This window comes from Lutjanus erythropterus, chromosome 4, assembly GCF_056507025.1.
Source record: "Lutjanus erythropterus isolate fLutEry1 chromosome 4, fLutEry1.hap2, whole genome shotgun sequence".
Taxonomy (NCBI): Eukaryota; Metazoa; Chordata; class Actinopteri; order Lutjaniformes; family Lutjanidae; genus Lutjanus; species Lutjanus erythropterus.
The window spans coordinates 34972845-34998424 of NC_139320.1; the positions used below are offsets into that span (position 1 = coordinate 34972845).

The window sequence follows — 25580 nt, forward strand, 5'->3', positions numbered from 1 at the left end:
TAGACCATCTCAGACCGTACTACACTATGCACACCACTTCAGCTGATTTTCCATACAAATTAAAGCCAATAGGTCGGTTTAGTGTCATTTCTTTAACAAGCACTAAAATATTTTACACTTTTCATACGTTATTTCAATTATTCAACATTTAAAGCCAGCTATGCAGTTCGGCGTCAGCTTTTCAACATCCAGCATTCACACCAGCAGTTCCCTCATAAACTGCGTTCTCTTGTTGTTCCTGAATATAATGATCAAACATAAGTTTGTATGTTGTTATGTGGCGCGCCCTGCGGATAGATGTGAACAGTGAAGCCAATGAGAGTGAAGGGGATTTCCCCACCCTTCCTCTACGCCAGAGCGAGGCTGCCCTCCACCACCGGCATTCCCAGTATGCACCGCGGACAGAGCAGCAAAAAATAGTCGGTTCACGAAAGGCTGAGAAAAGGGAACTAGAAAAGGGTAGCTCACGAGCTAAATCCACGAGTTTAACTGTATTTAACGCAACCAGAACTGCTAACATGGCTGACAACGAGAAACTGGACAACCAGCGGCTGAAGAATTTCAAGAATAAGGGCCGTGATTTGGAGGTAAAAGTTGAGCAGATCGGTGTCGAGGATCTCCTCGCTGTGTTCACGGCCAGCTTCGCCTCCTGGCTTCCTTGTGACGTCGTTTCTAATTTCCACCATCGGGAACTTTGTACCCGAAGCCTCGGCTAGGGCCTTCACGCATCACCGGGCTTAGATTGCTGGCCCTGGCTGGGAGGGCTCCCTTTAGGTTTCACCGGTTTCGTTACACCATGAGACCGCGCTGGTTATAAAACATGTCAGAGAAGCTAGTCAGAGTTCATCGCCTCCGCTGGATGTGCTCTGCTAGCTCAATGCTAGCCAGGCCCACGGGGTACATGCTAGCTTAACTGAAGCATATCATGCACCGGATCGTTTTGGGTCGATGTGTTGGCTAATGAAAACGTTTAACGTGTATCTAAGCATCTATATAATTTCCACTGAGGTTATCATGGGTGAATATTTGCTGGATTGGCAAGCGAATACAGCAGCTGATTAGCATTATTTTGATACTGCAGTTAGCTAACCTGCCTGCTAGCTGCCTTCTAGCCGCCGTTAAGCTCGGTGGTGTCGTGTCTAGAAGGGAACCCTTTATTTGCGAAATTCCCGCGAGATTTTCATGCGGTGTCGCTTCATTGTACGAACCAATTTAGTTCTATAATGTGATAATGCTTTTTAAAACAAAATCTGGTTAGCGTTAGTGTCAAAAATGTGTTATGGTTGGGGATAGATTACGGTTTAGGTGCAGACGCCTCACTCTCGCGAGAACTTTCGCCGGACTCTGGTTCCCTTTTACACACGACCTGGTGGTTGGGCTTGGTGGTGCTGGTGCCTGCAGTTCCACCCATCCCCCGTCTTTATCACCAAAAACAATGGCGGAAACCAGTTAGCCTCTTAGCTGGCCATTTACCTGGGTCTTTTAAATTGTGGCGCAGTGTTAAAATTTAATATAGTGGTTTACTAACGTTACACATGCTCAGAAGATAAGCTTAACACAACCAGCTAGTTAACACGATCACATGACGGATAGTTCAAAGCTATCTAACACTTTCATGCTAGCTACCGCTGGATCTATAAGTTGACATACAGTCAACTCTGCATGCCTCCGCTTCATTTATGTCAGGGCATGGTGTTGTTTTCAGGCGGGCTCACTGAAAATGTGTATGAGCAGGATATACTGTATACTCACACATCCTGTTTGACAAGTACATTGTGTAGCGAGCTAGGCCAACATACGCGAGGTGTCTCGCCTGGCAACCTGTTAATAACTTAATTTATCCTCGTCATGGTGGAGGTCTGTCGGTGAGAACAGACACCTACTCTGTAACTATCTTAAAAAAAAAAACACATTTCAGTTCACAAAGAATATAGTAAGCCTTAAACTCAGTTGCCAGTGTGTTAGGTACACCTAGCTAAAAGTAAATGCTAATTCCTGCAATAGATTCTATCTTCATGTTTGTTCTAATGTAGCTTGTTTATTGAAAATGTCTTAAAGAGGTGTTGATTCAGCTTCAGAGATGGGATGAAACAATTACTGGTTTCATGATGAACCATTATAAAAATTCTAGATGATTAATATTATTGTTCTAAATTCCAATTATCATTGAAACCGTCTTGGATTACCATGCTTATAAAACACAGTAAAACTGTATCAACATCAACCAAAGTTTCAGTCTCAGAGCATGCAAAGTGGGTTAGTTTTGAGGTGGTGACAACATTGATATTTGAAAGGCCACAATGCTATTTCAAATGGTTAAGGATTTCATGACTAAACTGGGTGAAATGATTTCAGGATGTGTATCAGTACTTTTTTGGCTTTTTCAGCACATTTCAACAATACCATGTGATATGAATTTTTCAGATCATTTCATTTCTACTTCATAGTCATTCTGGAGGCAGTAGTCTGTATAGTTGGGAATCTTTTGTCACCTCACAACTGAATTCGAATCAGAAAGCTATGACACGATAAAACAAATACTGTTGCATCAAAACTTCACTGTGTGATTATTTGCTACGTTACTTTTAAGATATAGCATGTTTGTAATGATCTATAATTAATTTAGTAGGATGCAACTTGCATACAGTGTGACTCTTGTCCAAGTCTCTTTTCAACTTCATAGAAGACAAAATGCTTCCATACACTAGCTTTTATGCCAGGGGATGCTGGTCAGATTGTATCCATCTGTATTCGCTCAGCCATCCTAACAAAACTTCAAGAACTCTTAGAACATAAACACAACACACATTCACACCCGTTGTATTACTCGATCTAACTGGTTTAGCTGTAAGGAACATACTGCCTGGTCTTACAAAATTGTTACAGATGGTCACAATGTCGAGATTTGGGTTTTGAATTCTAATTTATTCTGCATCAGTTCATAATCTTTCAGGACAGAATCGCGATGCATCTAAGAATAGATTTCCCCCCACCCCTAGTAGTCTGTGGGGCTCTTGATCAGTATTGTGCTAGACTGAGAGCCAGATTTGTTTCAGCTCTTTGTCCAGTTCATGTAGAGCAATCCAGATTGACAGCAGCAGCCCAAGTTACAGTCTCTGATGCAGAGCACTAATCAGAATCAGTACCTTTCTTAAGCAATCTCAACAAAAAATAACATTCTAATCTTCATGAAAGTAGGGCTGAATTAGTTGTTACTAGATGTGCCTAATAAATTGGTAACTGAGTGTATTTAATTGTAGCTGTTGCACATTTTGCATGGGTAACCATGATAAGATGAATAAAAATAGTGTGCATATGTACGAATTTGGGGTTTAGTTAGGGCTGCACAATTAATCAGAATATTATTAAAATCTGGCAAGGGTAATATTCACATTGCAGAAGCTGCAGTGTTTTGATAGAGGTAAACCAAAAACCAAGCATTGTACTGCTGTAGACATGTCCTGGCCTACAAATCTTGTTTTTCAGATGTAAGAAAGCGTGTTTGTTTGATACAGATGCCAGCAAACATTGTAATATTTTTTCCTGTGAAAATTAAAATTGTTATGCAAAAAAATGATAATTCCCACTAATTATGGATCAAATCACAATTGCCATATCTGTCGAAACCATCGCAATATGATCTCTTTTTACTGTATCATGCAGTTCTAGTGTTAGCTGTCTTGTTAAGGCACATAAAATTATCTTACCAGTAACTTAAGATGAGTCATATAAGGTTAGACTTGTGTTAAGTGTGTTTGGGTGCTGTCATATGCAGTGTGTGGGCTGTTGACTTAATGCTGCGGGCATGACTGACACTGCTTATCAGCTCTGGTCGCACAAACTGGATCCTGATCTCAGAATCTGCCCAAATTTAATGTTGTGTGCCACACTCATCTTGAGCAAAGGCATTTTGTGATTAAAGTTCCTTGTTGTAAAATGTTAATGTGCTATCTCACCCACAGACTATGAGAAGACAGAGGACTGAGGTAGTGGTGGAACTCAGAAAGGTAAATACATACCCAATAACTTTCAGTTACTGTCACATTTATAACTGCGTTAAATTCTGGCCTTTAATTGTTTATCATTGAAATAAAACACTGAAGGATGCTGAGTTTTCCTTTTTATGAATTGTGATTTTTTTGTTCTCTTCACCACAGAACAAAAGAGACGAGCACCTTTTGAAGAGGAGAAACGTGCCCCATGAGGACTTCTGCGAGGACTCTGATGTTGACGGAGATTTCAGATCGGTACGGTTGTGCATCTTTGGCTGGAAGTGAAGCCTAAAGCTCAACAGTAAAAGTCTCTGTAGTAGTTCATGTGTGCAGCATTGGCACACATCAGACCTATGCATTTTAGACTAACAACGCCACAAAAATGTTGTTCAATCGAGAATCCCACCATCACTAAAGTGCTCCATGTTTGGTAGCATTGCTGGATTAAAATGGCCACTCAGCAGTTCAGCAATTCAATCACAGTAACTGCCTAGTGGTATTGAGAGGGTTGACTCGAAATGGGCTGCCTAGCAATATATCAACAATGACACGCTGCTCTGACTCACTGCAAGACATTATAGAGGCTTTTGTAGAGAAGTGTGCCGGACAATCTCCTTTAAATACCCAACAAACCGATGACCACTGTGTGAGTGTTTCCAGTTGGTCTAAAGTAACACATTGATTGTGTTGCCTGGAGGACCTTTGCTTTTTCCACTTTGTTGCCCTTTCAAAATAAATAATTTGGGCATGTCGGACTATATATGCTTTTTTCTGATAGATTGGATGTTTTCCAAATCCTCACTTTCCCTCAGCAGCCTTTTTATTTTTGAATTTATCTGCTGTTGTCTGAGTTCGTGTCACTGGTATTTATAATGTCCCTAAGTTACAGTTGTCTCATTAATCTTCCACCAGAGCCATGGAATGTAAACACACAAATATAAATCTGCTGCAACCGATATTTAAAAGCAGGGTTGTGTTTATTTTTTTCCTGGTTTGATTTTTGTTGCAAGTTTACCACCCCTCTTTATTTGAGGGTACACAGGCAATCAGCTGCAACCATCTAGATTTAATAGGACCTGCAGTCATGGTCAGTGCGTGATCGAAAGTGATACTCGGAGGCAGCCTCCACTGGGCACTGAACTCCCTGCACAGGGCGTCAGGTGAGGTTGCCAATTGGCAAAATATCCTGTTGAATGCTGGCCGGCACATCCAGCCTGCTGACTGTTTGGCCACAACACCACGTTGGTTCAAGTGAGAATGCAAGTCACTACATTGTTCTGATGGCATTTCCCATTCGTCTGTTCTCAGTGGTGCTCTGGTGACTTTTGCTTCCTGCTTTGTCAACTTCACATACAAAAGCACTTTTAGGAAAGAATGTTTTTAATGAGCAAGAAATAACAGATGTCTGCTCAGCTGCAGTGGTTACTGCCACAATATTCTCTCATCAGGGTATTCAGACTTTCTGCGTCTTTTTTCACCAATTGATAATTTACTCATTACAGATTGTCTTGTAACTTCTTACATTACATACTGCATGTGTGTTACAAATATGTGAATTTTGAAATTTTTTCTTTTTCAGCAAAACACCTCTCTTGAAGCAATAGTACAAGTAAGTCAATATCTGATTTATTCATTCATTTTTATTCATTTACTTTTTGTCTGTTTGGTCTTGTGGGCATGATATATTGTGCAACAGAACCTAACTCTTGTCCTCCAAACTAAATAATATATTATAATACTGTTAATAGGAAGCTAGAAATTGGGTTCTTTTGATTAATTACTTACATGTATTTGATTAAATGTTGTGTATGACTTGTTTCTTTTAGAATGCCACCAGTGATAACCAGGGCATCCAGCTGAGCGCTGTCCAGGCTGCCAGGTAGGAACACACCTTTGCATTCATGGACTCTACTGATTATCATGTCGTGTTTCCACAAGTAGCTTGCCAGTAATTAAATGTGGCAGATAGCTACCTGTAAAGTTCATTTAGTTAATTTGGGCTGGTGTGAGAGCTGTCAAACAAATTCTGGTGTGGTCTAAAACCACGTATCCACTAAGCAGTTAACTCGTTTAACAAACGCACAAGGTGTGTGTGGTTGAGCAAGTGGCAAAAAGGTGATGGTGAATGTGAGTGGAGGAGCAGGGGAAAGGGTTAGCTGTGAAGTTGTCAATCTCGCAGTGCATATACAGTACAGGTTACAGTGTGTCACTTAATAAATACTGCAGCTTGTCAAGACCAAATACACGTCTCATCTGTTGTTTCCCAACTGCTGGAAAAGTGAAGCTGTTCACCCCGAAGCCCTGATGATAAACATGCCTACATTTAAGAGTTCTGTCTGTGGTAGAAACGCAAAACACATCTTGGGTGAAGATACCTGTAGGTACAGGTTTCAAGTGTACTATATTGGAAGTGTTAAGTGAAAATGTGGCTTAAACAACCGGCCCAAAATCACATGAAATGTCCAAGGTGATGCTGCTGCAGTGCAACTGTGATGTAAAACCAAAGTGGACTGATTACAGGATTTTACTGATTTTTAACATGAATTCAAAGGAAACACTAACACAGAAATCTGTCTGCCGAGCATGAGCTTGTCAAGGAGGCAATTTTATAAATGATCTGTATTATTCAAAATAAACTGAACTGCCAAAGTGAAGGTGACCTAGATGAATCTGACACGGGGTCAGACTTGTAATACTTGAAAGGCCATTTTTAAGAATTATTCCTAAAACACCCATTAATTGAATTCAGTTCACTTATTCTGGCAGCCAAGTATTGAATTTGTTGCTAACCTTGCAGCTAACCCCGTTCATTTTAATCAGCAGTTAGCGAGCAAGACGCAGGAACTTGGCTCGGGTCTTGAGGATTTGTTGCATTAATTCACTGACAAATAGCCTAAACTGTATACACCCTGGACTACTATGTTCACAGCAAATGTTCCTGCAAACTTCATACTCACCATCTCACACACAAGCACGTTCTCTCTTGACTGCACACTTGCTAACACACAAAACCTATGCACTAAGTTAGTCCTTAAAGAAGTTTGCCACTTGTAGTCACACATTTTAGTTAATAAACCATTTGAGTAAAGTTCCTGGTGCTTAGGTCTACCAGGCCACTGCTCTTGCAATACAAATGCAGAAACCCTGTAAATGTTACTTTTTGGCATGTTAAATATTACACATCAATATCAAGACCAGGCTGTCATGATTATCATGATGTTGGTATTTTCAGTGCCATCCAAACTCAGTTTTAACTATGAACACTTCACTATGATGCTGTATTATATTGAAGTGTTGTTTGTCCTGTAACTATACAGCAGTAATCCAGAATCACATCTGGTTCACAAGTGTATTTGTAAGCCAGAGATTCTGCATCAGTCTTAAGAGGTTCTCTGGGTAAAATTGATGGCCTCTTGCAAAATACAGTTTCAGTGTCGAAATTTCACAGCCTGAACATTTTTCCAGCTAGTTTAGACAGCTGTGATTTAGAGTAAGCCCGTCCTGTCTGATTAATGGAGGTTGTAAATGGCACTGCAGCTCCGTAGTGCAGCCCTCTTACAGCAGGGTCAGGTGCAGCAATAAGGTAGCTACATTAATGATACACAAGATTATTTTTATGTTTTATGCCGTCATGCTGCACCTGATGTTGTGCAATGTTGATGCTGGGTCAGACACAGGTTGCAGTCTCCTGGTATTACAGTCACTGATTGACTAAGAGGGTGTAGATTGCTCACATTCTTCAGCTGTTTCTCTCTATATGTAATTGGCTCTTCTTGCTTGTTTGTGTCAGTAAAGCTATGTGAGTCTGAGTGTGTGAGTAATGGTCTTTTGTTCCCTCTTTGTTTTTGCAGGAAGTTGTTGTCCAGTGACCGTAACCCTCCCATAGATGACCTGATTAAGTCTGGGATCCTTCCTATACTGGTGCACTGCCTGGACAGAGACGACAAGTAAGCCGGCTGTAATTCTGTTTGTCTGCACGCAGCACCGAGTCGTGCTTTTTCATATGTGATAATTATAGTACAAGTTGGCTCTTTATCCTGATCATGTTGAGTTTATGTACACTTCAAAGTCATGCAAATGAGCCGGCAGTGTTTGGCCCAGCCTACATCTGAACGGTGTAGCACTTTATGTAAATGTGCTCCAGTTTTCACCTTCCAGGAATGGCAGAAATATAAATGACTCATCAGCATACTTTTTACTGTTTGATGCCCCAGCTCAGTCACACTCACTTCACTGCTGCCTTCATCCATCTCTCACCTCTCTACAGCCCATCTCTCCAGTTTGAGGCAGCCTGGGCTCTAACCAACATAGCGTCTGGTACCTCAGAGCAGACCCAAGCTGTGGTCCAGTCCAGTAAGTGTCATTGTGTCTCACAACACACTTTTTTTTGTTCGCTTTCTTTATCTTGATTTTATTTCAGTCTTGTTCATTTTGTATCTTTTCCTTTTTAGTTATTTGACATGTTTTAAGGAAAATTTAAAATTCTGAAAAAGTCCGCAATAAGGTATTGATTTTAATATTAAAAAAGCAAATAAAAAGGACACTTGGAAAAAAAGGTCCTTTATTGAAAAAAATGCAGTTAGTTTCCTGTGTAACATTGAGTTTAGTCATTCTAATAGATCTTCCTGCTTCTCCATCTTATTATTTTCGTCATGGGAATGCTTGGCAGAAGTTGTGATCTGACAGTTTTTACATCAAGTGGGAACACAGAGCAATTGAAACACTTAAATCATAATGTCATCATCATAATCTCTGATCAGTTACGCAAGTTTAATGGAGGAGTTAGTATTTGTGGCATTGGATGAAGCATATTTCTATTTATTTATATTTATTTCTCTGTTTGCTCTTGTTGTTTGATTCTAAAGATCTCACTTCATTAATGCAAGAAAATATTATCTTTTCTCCTTCCTCATCTTTTCATAGTTCATTTGGCCTTGATTCCATTTTAGTCAAAGTGCAAACTTGGCCATGTCAAAATCTGGAGTCTAGATCTGTCCAAGAGGTCATTTTAATGTGTGTAAATCAGTTGATTAGTGCTGTATTTAAAAGTAGGAAGATATTAGTAATTAAAAAGTTATAGAGCTGTTTAGAAACTCTGAAGAACATGTTGCACCAGAATTAAAACGACACCGATCCGTTTCCTCTGTGTAGATGCTGTGCCGCTGTTCCTGAGGCTGCTTCACTCTCCTCACCAGAATGTGTGTGAACAGGCTGTCTGGGCCCTCGGCAACATAATCGGTGAGTCGCTATTTCTGTGAACACGAATGTGTTAGAAATAAATACAGTTGGTACAGAGCTGACATGCGCTTCATTTGTGTGTGTGTGTGTGTGTGTGCGTGCTTTCTGCAGGTGATGGCCCTCAGTGCAGAGACTATGTGATCAGCTTGGGTGTAGTCAAGCCCCTGCTCTCATTCATCAGTCCCTCCATCCCCATCACCTTCCTCCGCAATGTCACCTGGGTCATGGTCAATCTGTGCCGCCACAAGGACCCTCCACCACCCATGGAGACGATCCAGGAGGTGTGTATGCGTACGTAGAGGAGGAGAGTGAGAATGAGTGAGCAGTTAGATGGCTGGGTAACATGGGTGTTTATGGAAGAGCAACACTTCAGGGTTAACGAGTGGGAAGCCAGTGAGGGATTACACATGCAGTCTTCTTCTGTTTGTACATTTTCAGAGGCAAGATATTCTGACAAGTCATGGACCCACATGGGTTTTCCAACAGCCGATGCTGATATTTATAGAGCTGGTGGCTGGTGACTGATATTCTGAGCATGTTACAGTCGCACTGTTCTGATACATGGTCCTCTTTAGGGCTGCAAATAATGGTCATTTTCAATTAATCTGTTGCTTATTTTCTTGATTAATCAATTAGTTGAAAAACTTCATTACTGCTCACAACCCAAAGATATTCAGTTTACTGTCATATAGGACTAAACATACTAGAAAATATTCACATTTAAGAAGCTGGAATCAGAGAGTCTTAAAAATGACTTAAACCAGTTAATCGATTTTCAAAATACTTGGCAATTAATTTGATAATGGATTTATAATCTGTTTTGCCACTCTGGTTGTCTTAGCCAGTAACTTGTGGTTTAAGATGGATTTTGTATTAATTATTGAAGTGTAAAAATGCATTGGATTGTGTGCAGATTTCAGTATGTGACTGGTATTTAAGGGGTACAGTATGTCAGATGTGACGTCAGACAGCTTTTATTGTTTTAATTATACTATATATATATAAAACATAAACCAGTACCAGTTTTAGATTATAATAGCTGTCATTTGGGATGGGATAAATGTGGTAACATTTACAAAAGATAATGGTGACTGAGGAAAACTATGCATTTACAGCAGGATGCATTAGAGTTATAGCACAGGGCTCAAAGCTAAACTCACAAGGTGAAGCACTAACATTGTCTCACAGCAGCCACACTGACAGCACTGCCAGCAGACAACCGTGTAAGAGCAGGCTTTGGCTGATGTGGTTTCTGAATGCCCAATGATCGACCGATCAATTAATTGGTGGATCATTAATTCTGACTTTTGAATGTGAAAGATCAAATATGTCTGAGAGGGGATGCCACATACTGCTTTAAGCTTGCTGCTGGATTATTTTATTAATGTAAGAAAATTTTGCTCTAATGACGATCTTGCTCAGATCATCAAGGTCAGGTCAGACCTGACGTGTTGGTTGTTGGATGGCAAAATTTGTATTTTATTGAGATAAAATGATTGAACTTTGGACAGTGTATAGGATCTCAAAGCCTAATGGTGAATGCAAAAGAAAGCTGGTTTACAGGATGTGTCACAAACTACATGGTTACTAGAGGAGATTGTTACCTTGGAAAATAATTTAGTTTTGGTGCTGTCTGCTGCTCTGAATACTCATTACTGCTACATATAATTGAAAACGCTCTGCCCCCACCCCTCTCCTGAAATCTAATGCTGTGTTTCAACCAACTCAGAACTCAAATATCCAACCTCCAACAAGAAAAAGTGCAGTGGAACACTAGTCAGAGTTGGAGCTCCCGTTTGTGAACTTGGGGCAAATCCTCTACCCCGACTTCATGAAGAAGCAGTTATGACGTCACACAACAATTGCAGCATCCATGGAAGTGCACATTTTAAAAACTAAAGGCAACATAAATTATATTTGCCTATATTTAATTAAAATGTTACATATTATCATACAGTAAGACTGTTAGAGTTCTGTGTGTGAGTTGATGTCAGAATATATGACCAAGCTGGTTACCGTTTCCTCCTCTGTTTCATTTATATATGAAAGCAGGCTGGACTTCAGAGAGTTCAATTGTGTGTGCACTTGCCAAAGAGATTTGTCACGGTCAGCCATGTTTTTTGTTTATTTTTGGCATCATGCACCTGGAACACTTTGAGATCGGAAGTTGGAAATTTCGACTGGAAAATTCTGACCTCTGACTTTGACTGGAATGCAGCAGAAGATGTCTGTTGGGTGTTTTTGTTAGTGAGGGAGAGAGAGAGAGGTTGAGAGGAAGGGCTCCCTCAGTCCATCTGAGTTGTTTAAATGAGGACAAATTTGATTGTGTTTCTGTGCATTAAGGTGTAGCAGGTGTAGCAGGTGTTGCAGAGTTCAGGGTCATGCAACCATCTCAATTATCATTAGCAACCCTGTTGATGTTTTTGTTGACATTTTCTCCACCTAATTATTCCACCTGTATTTTCAATTGTTTTTTCACAGATCCTGCCGGCTCTCTGCGTCCTGATCCACCACACTGATGTCAGTGTGAGTACACAGTTTATTCCCCCCAGTATTTTAAGCAGGCTGTGGTGCCTTGACCTCACTCAACTATTAACATTATATTCCCACAAAATAAATCACTGGTAAATAATTTTTTAAGAAGCTGTTCAGGAAGGAGAATGTATTCATTAGTTTCTTTTTGTCTTCGCTGCCTGCAGATCTTGGTAGACACAGTGTGGGCTCTGTCTTATCTGACGGACGCTGGGAACGAGCAGATCCAAATGGTCATCGACTCTGGCATCGTCCCTCATCTGGTACCTCTGCTCAGTCACCAGGAGGTCAAAGTTCAGGTATGAAGAGGAATATATTTATAAACCTTCTGTCTGGAGAGATGAGATGGACTATCTTTATGATAATATCAATAAAGAAATTGTATTATTGTATTATTAACACATGCTCTGTCCACCTCCAGACTGCTGCCCTCAGGGCTGTTGGGAACATAGTGACTGGCACAGATGAACAGACCCAGGTGGTGCTCAACTGTGACGCTCTCAGCCACTTCCCTGCACTCCTCACACACCCGAAGGAGAAAATCAACAAGGTAATAACACATTCTCTGTTCTCCACACGCGTACACACCCATTGTTCTGCAGCTACTGCAGGACGTGTTTGTCTGGAAGTGATGAAATCAGAGACTTGGTGCTTGTATGAATGATGTGTGAAAGGAATAGACGGGACAGATAGATACTTGTAGCAACTCACAACATGAAGAATCACGAGGATGAAGATGAAGAGGATCCCAGCAGCTGGATAGTTGTAGTTAGTGAGACAGGTTGGGGGGTGGGGAGGAGATTTATCTGTGTGCATGTGATTGGAGTGTGTGGTACAATGGGCTGGTGGCCAGAGGGTGCTGAAGACCTTGTGTCTCTGCTGATACTGGAGTGCATCTGAGACCAGTCACTTAAAAATGAGGCCCCCGTTTTTGTGACATGGTTGATGATTAGAGCCTCAACGCCGCCCTCGCTCCACCCACAGTGCTCTGTCTCGACCAGAGGTCAATCTCTCAGAGTGGACCTCTGGATTCTGATCCAGATGAGACAAAAAAAAATCAATTTTGACAATTGATTTAGCCCCCAACAGGAAGGATGAGACATGTCTTTGTAGGTGAATTTTCTGACAAGTTCCTCATCTGTAGCTGGTGTGACAGTAACATAACCTGGCTTCTTTGGTTAGGATAAACAGGGTGGCCACAGGTCCTTACAACTTAAACCTAAACCTAAAATGTCTTAAAGGCCATAAAAGTATTGAATAGTCTTAAATTCTGTTTGGGAAGGTCTTAAATATTTTTTGAATGCTGTCATGGTGGTCTAAAATTCACTCACAGCGCAAGAATTTGAACGCCTCTGTTGAACTGTTACAGTCTTGTAGGTTCTTGCTTATGAACATATTTGGACAAATGTTCTTTAATTCAACCAGTTTTGAAGTGGCAATATATGTATTTACTCAGAAGAATGTGCCTGTATTTTCAAATCAAAAATTGATTTTAATTTTAGTAAAATGGTGGCATTAAAAAGCCTTACTATTTAACTTGCTGACACCCTGATGAAACCTGCATGACTCAACTGCCCATCTAGAAGAAAACTGTCAAACTGAAGCTTGTATTTGTGCTTTTTGTCCTATAGGAGGCAGTGTGGTTCCTGTCCAACATCACAGCAGGCAACCAACAGCAGGTGCAGGCTGTTATCGACGCTAAGCTAGTCCCCATGATCATTCACCTGCTCGACAAGGTGCGTATCCATCTCTCTTTATAAGTTGCGTCAAGTGGCTCATGTATGATTGTTTGTGGAGAGCATGTAGAGAAAATCTGTATTGCTCACTTTGAATGTGATTGTCTTCAGGGTGACTTTGGCACTCAGAAGGAAGCAGCCTGGGCCATCAGCAACCTGACAATAAGTGGGAGAAAAGATCAGGTAACAATCTTTTATATTACTTTGTGCTTGCTCACCCACTCTGCCAGCTGTAGACTAATATCTTTTCACCTATCCTTTTCTCAGCAAAATCTAAAATTATTTTGCATGCAAAATAAAAAAAAAATCTTGTGAAGGAGTAGGGTGGGCAACATGGTTTTATATATAAGCATAATTTAGTAAAATATTGGGTTTGAATTAGTTTTCTGTAATTTATTTGCACACCAGATGTTTGTAACACTTACATTGAGTTTTATTGTTAAATTCAGATCATCGAATGCAACCAAGATAACTCCATCAGCAAAAACTTTAATGTATGCCTTTTCCCACATATGAACGCAAGACATCCATATATGTCCTTTCACACATGTAGCACACACCAGGAGATTGTCGATGTCTGATGTTTCCTTGCATGTTGGAAATATTCTGTATGGTTTAGGTAAGGGGTGGTGCCTGCAGAACATGCAGGAGGAAGAGGGGAACTCCTCTGTTTTTGCATTTATCAAGACAAACAAATCTTAAAATGTTTTTAGATCACACATGATGAAGAAAGGCGTCAAAAGTGAGACTGATATAGATTGGCAGATAGCTGGTGTGAAAACAAAATGGTCAATGAAGGAGTCAAAGCAATATACGAGGCAAGCAGAAAAGAGATGAAGCAACTGCACACTGTGTAACGTCACCAACAGTGACCTGCTCTATTCACACATGTAGCTCACCCAGACTTTGCACATCACCCGAGGAGCTGTGTGTGTGAATGCAAATGTCTGCAGAGTGGCAGCGCATGTGTGAAAAGTGCTTTAGATATTGAGAATGTCACAACCCTGTTGATGAAGTGTTCATTTCATCTCTGACATGTCAGATTACTGATGTTCCTGGTTGTGTCTGTGCACGCCTACAGGTTGCACATCTGATTGAGAAGCAGGTGATCCCTCCATTCTGCAACCTGCTGACAGTGAAGGACGCCCAGGTTGTTCAGGTTGTTCTCGATGGCCTCAGCAATATTCTGAAGATGGCAGACGACGAGGCTGAAACGATTGCTAACCTCATTGAGGAATGTGGAGGTAAGTTCCACCTGCACCGTTAAGGTATTACCATGTTTGTATTTATTAATATTAGGTGTTCATATTTAATTGAATGATATATGACATTTTGCTGTTTTTTGTTCCTCAGGTTTGGAAAAGGTGGAGCAACTGCAGAATCATGAAAATGAAGATATCTACAAATTGGCATATGAAATTATTGATCAATTCTTCTCATCTGATGATGTAAGTTACAAGTAAATGCTCTTATTAGTAAAGTTGAGGTGCTATTAGTAATTGATTATAATTTGATTATTAAATCACCAACTATTTTGATAATTAATTGGTTTTAGAAAATTTTAAGAAAAAAATATCGAAGTTCTCTGATTCCAGGTTCTTAAATGTGAATATCTTCTGGTTTCTTTACGTCTTATGACGGTAAACTGAATATCTTTGGGATGTAGGCAAAACAGACATTTGAGGAAGTCCTCTTGTGCTTTGGGAAACGCTGATCAACATTTTTTTTTACATTTATAGACCAAACATCTGATCAACTATACAACAAAGTAACTGACTCATTAATTGACAATGAAAAGAATTGTTAGTTGCAACCCTACTTTTTACTCTTTCCGTAGTTCTGCTGTGTTTTAAAGTTGGTATCACATTTCAGTACTTGAATGCTCTGTTGCTTTGTCTTCTCATTCAGATCGATGAAGACACCAACCTGGTCCCAGAGGCCATCCAGGGCGGAACTTACGGCTTTAACTCAGCCAACGTGCCAGCCGAGGGATTCCAGTTCTAGACGGCATCTGGGGGTATTCTGGAGTTTTGTTCACGATGCAGCACTCTGTTCAACATAAAAAAATTAGGAGAGAAAGAGCGAGAGAGAGCGAGAGTGTGAGAAATTTGATCCATTGTGCTTGGCTCGTGGTGGGATCCATGGCTGCATCTTATCTGAGAGAAAAATGTGTGGATTTCATTTGGCATTCCAGGGGAACCAGCCCAAATGAAGTTTGAGATGGCGAGTGGGTGCGAGTGAGAATGAGTGGCTACATGTTGCAAAAAAGCAAAACATCTACATCGAATGCGTTGAGAGACATGCCGACATAACCTCTGATGTTATTGGAGCTGTCGTCTTTGGAAAAACTACTTCAAATGACAACAAAAAAACTCGATGTCTGCCCGGGGAGAACCAAGGACATCCAAAAATATGAAATCAAGAGATCTTGAAATATCACAACTCAACAAAATGCAGAAATGAATAGAACTTTAATTATGAACTGAGATGAACCACGAACCATCACAATTCTGCGGTCCTCCGACTAGAGAGGGCGCCACCCTCGATGTGCCCCTCCCCCAATCGGCCACGCTATCAGACATGTGTGTGAATGGACCCATTGTGTATGAATGTCTGGACTCAGTGCTGAGGAGCCAGGTTCATCTCCTCCAACGAAAAATGCCCCAACAGGGCACCATCCTCTCCCCCTGGTGGGCGGGGCCAGGAGTCCGGCTGCGCGTGTCGCATGTGCGAGAGAATGGACGGATGAGTTGTGTGTGCTTGGCTGCGTGCGTGACTGGGAAGTATGCGAGACTGGGTGAGAACGCATGCAGAGACGGGAAAAAAAAAAATACAAATACAACATCTGAAGAGAAACAAAATTGAGAAATGAGGCTAGCAAAGGTTTCAGGAATGAAATTCTGCCTTTGAAAGAGAGGCTGATCCTCAAATCCCTGAAAGGAAGAACTTTGGATATGAAAAAAAAAAAATCATCGTCATCACAAGGATTCTTTTTTTTTTTTTTTTTTTGTTTTGAATTATTGTTAAGTTAGTATTAATTGACACTGGACAATGCTATTGGCAGGTGTGGAGCAGCAGTGCATTGTATTAAGATGCATTTGGTGGCTTTTGGGCTTTTCTTTTTGCCTCCAGTGTGTTCCTTTTTATGATATTTTTTTATTTTTCAGCTTTTAGTTTCATTGCTTCTGTAAAGGTGATTGACGACGATCGTATTCCACCCTCACGCCAGAACCCTAACCTACGCGCCAGACATGGGCTTGATGCTGTGAAATTCTTGACACCATCACTATAATCAATCAAATGACCTGTTCCCCTTGTGACATTTCATTATTTTTTCCTTCAATTTATAGCAAAAATCACTGCTTTGCAGTATTGTTGCCATAGCTTTGACTTATCACCAAGGGAGAAGAGAACAATGGCCATTTCACGTAGGATTGTGAATCATAACCTTTGCATGTACTAAACTATAGCACAGTTATTTTTTAGGGTATTTTAGTTTCCTTAGGCTGTGGATACAGTGTAATTTTCATTTTAAGTAAAACTGTGCTTAAATGTTACATGTTTCCCCTTCCCTTACCCCTCACTAGTGTCCGATTTCCTAAATAATCTATGGTTTTGCACATGTACTGCAAAGTGAGGCCTGAAGTCTTTCTGAAGGTGTGTTGTTGGTCGGTTTCATAGGTTTTGACCTGCCAACAATCTCTACAATATGCATCACTCAACCACAATCTTTGTTGTCTTTCTAGAGTAATCCAATGATGCTTTTTAGTGATACTTGAGAAACTAATGACTTTATTTCAGGAGCAGCAGTAATGAGTCTGCTAATGTATCTCAGCTAGACCGAGAGGGGGATTTAACCTCCCTTTTCTCAAGGTCAAAAGGTGTCCCACATGTCAGACTGGAGTTGTCCTAAGTGGGGTTCTCCTGAATAATGAATAAACCCATGAACAAGTTTGCTGTACCTTTAGTACCTTGCAGAGTCCTTTAGCCCCATACTCCTCTTTCCTCTTATACCAGCTAGGTGTACAAGCTTACCCTTGCTTACCCTTACCCATTTTTTTTGTGTTAACTTCAAACACTGTAGTAATGATTACACATTGTGCTCATACACCTTCTGTTGAACATAGGGGTATTTCTTTTGCAGCATTCCTTGTTAGCAAACATGTGGTTTCAAAGCTAAAATTATGACATGGAAGGAATAAAAAAAGGTGGTTTGCCCAAAAACCATTTTGGGAGATAGGCTACAGGATAGGTTGTCTTCGAGAAAAATAAATAGTGAAACCCAAACTGGGAGACTGTGTGTGTGTGTGGTCTGTTGTGATGAAGTGGTGTGATTACTCCTTTTGCGTTTATTTGCCTGTTATCCCCTTTAAAATGTGTGTAAAACAGCCAAGTGCCGTAGTTTCTCTCAACGGCTGAGCTTGAATTCGAATCGGGAAAAGGCGGAGCCTGATTGGTCAGGGCGACCGTTGATCCGCATGCGCACCACGGGCTTAAAAATGACGCATTCGGGACTATCGGAAATATAGCAGTACTACGCCTAGATTCACTTCAAGGTTGAAATAATCAGAAAAGGGAAGGTTACTGTGCACATTTTCCGTAAAAAAAAAAAAAAAAAAAAGCAGATTCAAACGACTACGATGGCGACATTTTCCAGCATTTTTTACTCAAGCTTCTTTAACTAGAGAAATTTTAATTGTGCATACAAATAGGACCGTTTTTTCATTTCTCACCCATCAGAGGCCTGATTCAGGTTGAACAAGAATAAAACCAAATACAGAAATGACCGAAATGAAAAATAAAACTGAAATACAAGAGTTTTATTATGCAGCAGGGTTTAGTCTTGTACGCAATAAAGTTATCTAAAACTATGCACAAAGTGGCTGGAAAGAGGGAAAAATATACCATAATACTCTAAGTAATTACATTATTACTCGGCTTAACTTAAACAACAACAATTTAAGAGCTTTCTGATCATTAATAAGCTGTATGAGCTGATTTCTCTCCAGACCGCTGTAGAGAAAGGTCTGACGACGCTATTTTCACGTCCTGCTATTGCAGGAATTTACTGAGAGCACTTGAAGGCAACACAGGAAGGAACAGGAAATAAAAGCCATGTATTGGGCTCGTGTTTAGATGAGAGCCCCAGTCACGCGATAGATCTCGCGAGAGTGACAATTGTAACTCAAACTATGATATTTCCTTAATCCTAAATAGGTGTTACCGCTACCCATATAATAACAACAGCGTTCTCACATTGTACAAACTAATTATGTTTAATAATGTGCACAAATAAGAAAGGACACTAACAAATCTCGCGAGAGAGCCGCAAATCAAGAGTTCCCTTATAGACACGACCTTATTTTGGACAAACACTTTGCTCCGAGCGGACGGTGAGTTTGTAACTGATGACTTCTAGCTTAAACATCTTTTTAAATTGTCTCTGCTGTGTCTACACGACAAATGTATAGAACAGACGATACGAAACTCTGTAGAGTTTGTTGAGAAAGTCATAACAACTGTAATGTGGCAAACATGTCGTTACAAGTATCTGGGAGTGTCAAGTTAGTTAAAAAAGAGATTTTTAAAGAATGCAGTTTACTAAGTGGCCAGTACAATTTCTGTTTGTTTGAGTCGTCGTCGAAACTCCACTCAATTAACCTACAAATTAAGAGTTTGATTGTTTGTCATTTTGTGATTAACACAGCTGTCTTTGACAAAAACAGTGTTATTGGGAGTTAAACTGGTGCCACAGTTAACTACAAACTTAATTTGTCCTGCTAACGTCGCCAAATATTTGACAGTTCACAGCGAAACTGTGAGAATGAGAGATTTAGATTGTACCTGTTACACACGTCCATATGGCTAAAAATGAGCTTCATAGCGAGTTTAATTGATATTGATCAGGCAGCAGCAGCAGGACACCTGTTACCTGTTTGAATCTGGGCACCTGACCGTTACTGGATCAGGTTTTTGGGGACAGTTGCACCACCGAATGGCCTGTCCTGACCACAGAAAGTGTGTGTCTGTGCATGTGTGTGTGTTGGGACTGGGTGGGTGCTGGCAGAAGGCCTCCTATTGTCGCTGCGGTGCTGGCTGTAACTAGAGGAGACACACACACACACACACACCAGCACACACATAACTGATCCTCTAACAGGGGTTGAGCCGGTTTTTGGCTGTTCAGTTGTTTTTCAGGATCTGTTCTTCCACACTTGCTGGTGAGACTTAGTTTAATGAGGCAGTCCCTTTTAGTTAGTATTATAATGATTATGCACCCACTGGCAGTGGTGGAAGTACAAGTACTCATTCCTCACTGTAAAATACTCCACAAGTAGAAGTCCTGCATTCAAAACCTTACAGTGGCAAAAATATGTGGAACTCCAAGGTTCAATCAAGTGGTCTTATCAGAAGAAAATAAGTTCCCAACTATTCTGATACAAAGTATACAGTATTTTTGAGCAAGAATATCAAATATTTGCTGGTTCCAGCTCCTTAAATGTGAGGATTTGCTGCTTTTCTTTGTTATGTATGATAGTAAATGAAGAGTCCCTGGGTCTGGGACTGTTGGTTGCACAAAAGAAGCTATTTGAAGATGTCACTTTGGGCTCTGGGGAGTTTTTTTTTTGACATTTTATGGATTAAATGATACTAATAATAACATACAATTGAATTTACACATTTCTGACACCGTCAAATCAAAAAGTGAACATAATAAACTCGTATAAAGGTAGAAATTGTTATGACAGAGCTGTTGTGCTGGATTTCAGCAGACTGTTGTTTATAACTCCGGTGGACTGGTGTGACAGTCACAGACTGGGAATGGAGATGGTAATGAAAAATGGGTTTAACACAGTCATGACAGTGCCACACCCGAGTGTCTCATCTTGTTATGATTTAACACATTTAGGGCTGCAATTAGAGATTATTTTTTTTATTATTGATGAATATCCTGAATATTATCTGAATCATTGTGTCTATAAAATGCAAGAAAATAGGGAAAATGCATATTTTTCCTCTTGTTATATTCAACCAACAGTCCAAATCCCAAACATATTCATTTTACTGTCATATATGACAAAATAAAAGCATCAGATCATCATGCATTTTTGAGTCCTGGGAACCTTTAAGTGTTGTTTAGAAAACTGATCACCAGCTATTTTGATAATCAATAAAATGTTTATTCTTTTTCCATTGATCTGACTCTTTAAACTCAATCACACTCTGTAACATTTTTCTAAGTAGTCACCAGGTTATATTCACAGTTGTAGCGAGTTAATGTATTTTGCTGAACAGGTGCACCACAGCAGCTTTTCCCTCAGTCCTGATCCCGGGCCTCTCGTCTCCGCCATGGACAACCTGGAGGAGGACCTGACGTGCTCCGTGTGCTACTCTCTGTTCAATGACCCGCGAGTCCTGCCGTGCTCACACACCTTCTGTAAGACCTGCCTGGACAACCTGCTGCAGGTGTCCACCAACTATTCCATCTGGCGTCCGCTCCGCCTGCCACTCAAATGCCCCAACTGTCGCAGCGTGGTGGAGCTGCCCCCGACGGGCGTAGACGCTCTGCCCACCAACGTGTCTCTGCGGGCCATCATTGAGAAAGTAGGAGAGGATCGCTCTGAAACATTTTTAACCTTTGACTTCCAATCAGTCTGAAATCCTCTGAAGCTGGGTTACACCAACAAGCATTCATTTTTAAACCTGATTAAATCATTGTGTAACTTGTGTCACACTAATTTTTTTTAAAATTACCTTAAAATGATGAAAGATTAAATTTAAACCTCACTTTAGTTTTTACTCTGAGCCTAGACTAAATTTAATTGTTGCACCAAAACTTTCAACTTATCAAATATTTGACTTTAAGCGATAGATTAAGCAAAATAATCAAGTTGCTCCATTAATTTGGCCTACAAGTTTTTCTCAAAGGAAGAGAAATTAGAGCATCTCTGCCGAGCCCTCCTGAGTGGGCTAAGCAACTTGTTTGCTAGCTTAAAAATAATGTAACATTTTGTTAACTTTTTACCTAGCTAGAAAAGTAATGTTTTGTAAGTTTTTTTTTTGTTAGCACTAGCTACAAAATAATACAAGATTTTATTTTTTTTAGCTAACATTAGCTTGCAAATATGCCTGTGAATATTCTCATTCACAACAATTTTACCAGTCCAGGTGCAATCGATTTAATGCCCTAAGATTAGCTTGCAAACAATGTAGTATTTTGTTAACTTTTCAGCTAACGGTAGCTAGTAAACCATGTATCATTTTGTTACCTTTGTAGCTAATGGTAGCTTGCAAACAATGTAACATTTTAACTCTTTAGCTAACGTAACTAGCAAACAATGTAACGCTTTGTTAAGGAATACAGAGCCGCCAAAAGTTAATGGGGTCTTCCACTCTTTTATACTTACAACATTCTAGCAGCACTTGTATTTATTTTTTATTTTGATTATTTCTTTATTATTTAATTTTAGATTCATTAATAACCTAGCATTTACAAAACTGAGATTTAGTGCAACAGAGCTCTGCTTTTATTAAAATCTCAATTTACTTTTTAAATCTAGTTTCGCTAAACTCTGATTAGAACTAATCTATTAGATAAAATGAATCCTTGTTGGCGCAACCCAGTCTTATTGTGCAGTAATCTGTTGCTTCGCTTCGTGCTCATCTGTCTGTCTTTCATGTCTGTTCGCTTGTCTGTTGTCTCAGTACCAGAGGGACAGTGAGCCGCGACCCCCCTCCTGTCAGGAGCACCACAGGCAGCCTCTGAACATGTACTGCATCCAGGACCGGCAGCTCATCTGTGGGCTGTGTCTGACTGTCGGCCAGCACCAGGGACACCACATAGACGACCTGCAGGCGGCATTCATCAGAGAAAAACAGACGCCATCGCTGCTGCTGGCCAGACTTTCTGAGCGCAGATGGGCACAGGTGGGGAATCCTGGTAATATGGCCGGCGCTTGAGTTATGCAATATATGGCAATCTGTTAAAGGTCCAGTGTGTAAGATTTATGTGGGGTTTTATTGGCAAAATATGTCAAAATGAAATGGAATATAATATAAATGTTTTCATTAGTATATAATCGTGAAAACTGTGGAGTCATAGGAGTGCCATAAAAAGAATAACTCTGTGAAAGAATGAGAAAATAAATGTGGAAATAACAAATAATCAAATATGAAAGAATAATTGTAGGCATTTTCAGATTAATTTGTTAATTTACTTATGTACGTTTACATTAAATTCTTCTTTTTGTTTAACATAATGTAATTTGTTTGTTTTTATATCTTCATTTCGTCTTTTTTTTTTCCGTTATTTTTGGTATTCCTTGAAGGGCCAAGCTGTCAATCAACTGGCTTTGGGTGAGACTTCCTGTCCAGGCTGAGAAGTCCACTCCTACACGAGATTCATGTACTCATTGAAGCAAAAGCTATAGGGAAATAAAAATAAACAAATGGCATATAAAAATTTCTAAAAACAGTATTCAGAAATAGAGTAATTTATATACAATTAAATACATATCATTAAAAATATGTAATGTATATTTTGTTTTGTTGTTCTTTTTATATTCTGCATTTATTTATTCTTATATTTATTTCTCTTTACATTTCCTCATTTATTTCCTTGGCCTTTTACAGATTTATTTTTTATGACACTCCTATGACTGAGAAAATAATCATTGTGTTTTCATTACCTTAGAATGAACGGTTTATACCTTCCGTGGTTTCTTCAGTAGCCCAGCGTGAACATATCAAACATGGCCTCTAGATATGGCTTTGTGAAGCCACTATAGATTTTCCTGCTTGCATGGAAGGGGAGAATGTCCCTCTGCAAGCTCACCGCTAGATGCCACCAAATCTGACACACTGGTCCTAAATATATTAATATGAATGCATGTTCCTGTTGTGCTGACTGTCCTCTCCACGTCTCTGTCCGTCAGGTGTGTGAGCTGGGGGAGCAGCTGGAGCAGGAGAAGGCTCGCTGTGAGGGTCTGGTGAGGCAGGACCGACAGGAGGTCAGCCAGTTCTTCCAGACGCTGGAGGCGCTGCTGGCCAGGAAGAGACACGCCTACCTGGAGGCCCTGGACAAAGCCAGTGCAGAGGTGTCTTGGGCCTATGATCCCCTCATCCACAAAGTGAAGGACCTACAGGTGTGTGTTAAATCATCATCACGCATTTAGTGACTGTTTACCATCCTTGCTGTACACAATACTTTAGCATAGACAGGTAAGATGATCATTAGGGCTGTGTATAGGGAATCTTGGGAATTTATACAGTATCACAAAACATTTTTATGATACTTAGATACTATAGACGTTTTCAGTGTTTTCATATATCCCTAGAGATCACAGGAAATGATGCATTATGGGTGGCTGTTTTTGTTTGATAAATGACATGAACAATTAATTGATTATCAGATTGTCAGTTTTTTATCAATATTCTGTTCAAGTGTTCTACAGCACTGCTAACAGTCTCGTCTCCTGTAGGAGGAACAGCTGGACCTGGTGTCTTTGGGTTCATCAGTAGAGGAGGAAGACTCTCCACTGGTCTTTCTGGAGAAGGTGCATCAGTTCAGAGAGAGGGTGGAGGAGTTTATCACCACCCCTCTGCCGTCAGTGATAAACCTCTCCGTCACCCCGCGGGCAGCAGAATACCTCCAGCAGCACTGGCCTGCTGTGACCATCGGGAGCCTGGAGGAAGCACCCGTCCCTAAGGTGTCCTGCTGCACCAGATGTGGCGGCGTGGAGGCTGCTGTGGAGACTGACGCAGGGCGGGACCAGTCCGACCTGTGGAGCGAGCTGCGGCCTACTTCTTCTGTGGTGCTGCTGGGGCTGCTGCTGCTGCTGGCAGCGCTGTGGGTGAATCCAGTTGGCGGCGCGTCGCTCGGCTTCTCTCTGGTGTCTCGGTTCAGTCAGTTAGTCCACGACCTCAGCAGCGAACTGATCACATCTGTGTGTGACACAGCGGGGTCGGCGTACACGGTGATGGAGGCTGCTGTAGAAAGGTGGAGCTCTCAGCTCTCCTCAGTGGCTGAAAAGGCCGTTCAGCAGGTCACTGCCTTATTTAAAACTCTGACGTCCCACTGAGACAGACCAAACTGGAATTAACGTTTATTTAGAAGCTGAGAAAGAAAGTCTCACTTCTATATTTCTGTAGTAAAGGAAAAATCCACCCAAAAAAACCCTTTTAAACTCCTGCTATTTATGATGCATTCTGGCATCTATTTTGATATTTTAAATTTGATAGTTAACACATATTTAACACTACAGAACAGTGAAAATCTTATTTTACTGTCAGATTCACAATGAGACAAGTTTCTCTGACCAACAGCGTCCCTTATCTAATAAGAGTAAATAGTCCATAGTGCATTGCAGGTAGTTTTCTTGCATTCACTCTGGATTAATTGAAGTGGGGTTGTACTTATTTGAAAGTCAGTGTTATTACCTACAGAAGATGGAAGCTGACGCTCCCCAAGTTTGGAGAAGCAGAGGAGAGAACCAGCACAGAAGTCAACAATGAACAGCTCTGGACAGGGTCAGCAGCAAAACATATTTTAGCCACTAGAAAAAAATCCACCTGAAAGGATTTCAGTTTAAATCATCAAATTTGCCAATGACATTTGGTTGTTTTGGAAAGAGCGATATTTGGCTTAGTAGAACAGTAGTTTTCCATTGGAAAAGGCTGTCTGACAGCAAAGTAAGGCTGTAAAAATATTCTAAGTATAGCATACACTTAAACTGATATTGATTTTTTTAAGTGGCCAAAATACATTTTGTTGCTGATCCTGTCCACAGCAGTTCATTGATTGGCTTCCAGCGCCAGCACTCCTGCTGCTCCCCCAAACTTGGGGAATACTAACCACAATCTACTGTAGGTAACACACTGACTATGGACAAGTACCTCAGACAACTTCACTCGAAATGATCTGAATTATCCCTTTAATGCTTCAACACTGGTAGAATTCATCCTGGAAATTTCAGGCAGTGAGCAGACAGACACATGTGGCCAGTTTATGGAAAGTGAAGAAACAAAAATGATAATTCTAAAATTTGATCCCAAAAAAATGGAATGACTACAACTAAAAGAC

At 40.5% G+C, this 25580-nt stretch overlaps 2 protein-coding genes across 3 annotated transcripts; both read left to right on the plus strand.

Annotated features, from left to right (window-relative positions):
- Positions 1 to 360: 360 nt before the first annotated feature.
- On the plus strand, positions 361 to 17791 carry kpna4 (karyopherin alpha 4 (importin alpha 3)). Its single transcript, XM_084717790.1, has 17 exons — positions 361 to 587; positions 3963 to 4007; positions 4158 to 4247; positions 5572 to 5601; positions 5819 to 5871; positions 7844 to 7939; positions 8260 to 8345; positions 9144 to 9230; positions 9342 to 9511; positions 11712 to 11756; positions 11930 to 12061; positions 12184 to 12312; positions 13394 to 13498; positions 13610 to 13681; positions 14580 to 14742; positions 14852 to 14946; positions 15407 to 17791. Exons 1-17 carry the CDS (start codon positions 519 to 521, stop codon positions 15500 to 15502), a joined length of 1563 nt encoding a protein of 520 aa, XP_084573916.1. The 5' UTR covers positions 361 to 518; the 3' UTR covers positions 15503 to 17791.
- A 645-nt stretch (positions 17792 to 18436) lies between these two features.
- trim59 (tripartite motif containing 59) lies at positions 18437 to 25032 on the plus strand. 2 transcript variants are annotated; one of them, XM_084717792.1, is made up of 5 exons: positions 18437 to 18891; positions 20795 to 21103; positions 22205 to 22426; positions 23434 to 23643; positions 23980 to 25032. In XM_084717792.1, exons 2-5 carry the CDS (start codon positions 20849 to 20851, stop codon positions 24577 to 24579), a joined length of 1287 nt encoding a protein of 428 aa, XP_084573918.1. In that variant the 5' UTR covers positions 18437 to 18891; positions 20795 to 20848; the 3' UTR covers positions 24580 to 25032. The 2 variants fall into 2 exon arrangements, with proteins under 2 accessions (XP_084573918.1, XP_084573917.1); XM_084717791.1 differs by lacking the exon at positions 18437 to 18891 and having other exon boundaries at positions 20190 to 21103.
- The last annotated feature ends 548 nt before the right edge of the window (positions 25033 to 25580 follow it).

Bases quoted from the DNA above. Each gene is read 5' to 3' on its own strand.
- kpna4 (XM_084717790.1), top strand. From the start codon at position 519: ATGGCTGACAACGAGAAACTGGACAACCAGCGGCTGAAGAATTTCAAG. The intron at 8,346-9,143 runs GTAAGTGTCATT...TCCTCTGTGTAG, and splicing joins CCAAGCTGTGGTCCAGTCCA to ATGCTGTGCCGCTGTTCCTG. The intron at 12,062-12,183 runs GTATGAAGAGGA...GTCCACCTCCAG, and splicing joins ACCAGGAGGTCAAAGTTCAG to ACTGCTGCCCTCAGGGCTGT.
- trim59 (XM_084717791.1), top strand. From the start codon at position 20,777: ATGTATTTTGCTGAACAGGTGCACCACAGCAGCTTTTCCCTCAGTCCT. The intron at 21,104-22,204 runs GTAGGAGAGGAT...CTGTTGTCTCAG, and splicing joins TGCGGGCCATCATTGAGAAA to TACCAGAGGGACAGTGAGCC. The intron at 23,644-23,979 runs GTGTGTGTTAAA...CGTCTCCTGTAG, and splicing joins ACAAAGTGAAGGACCTACAG to GAGGAACAGCTGGACCTGGT.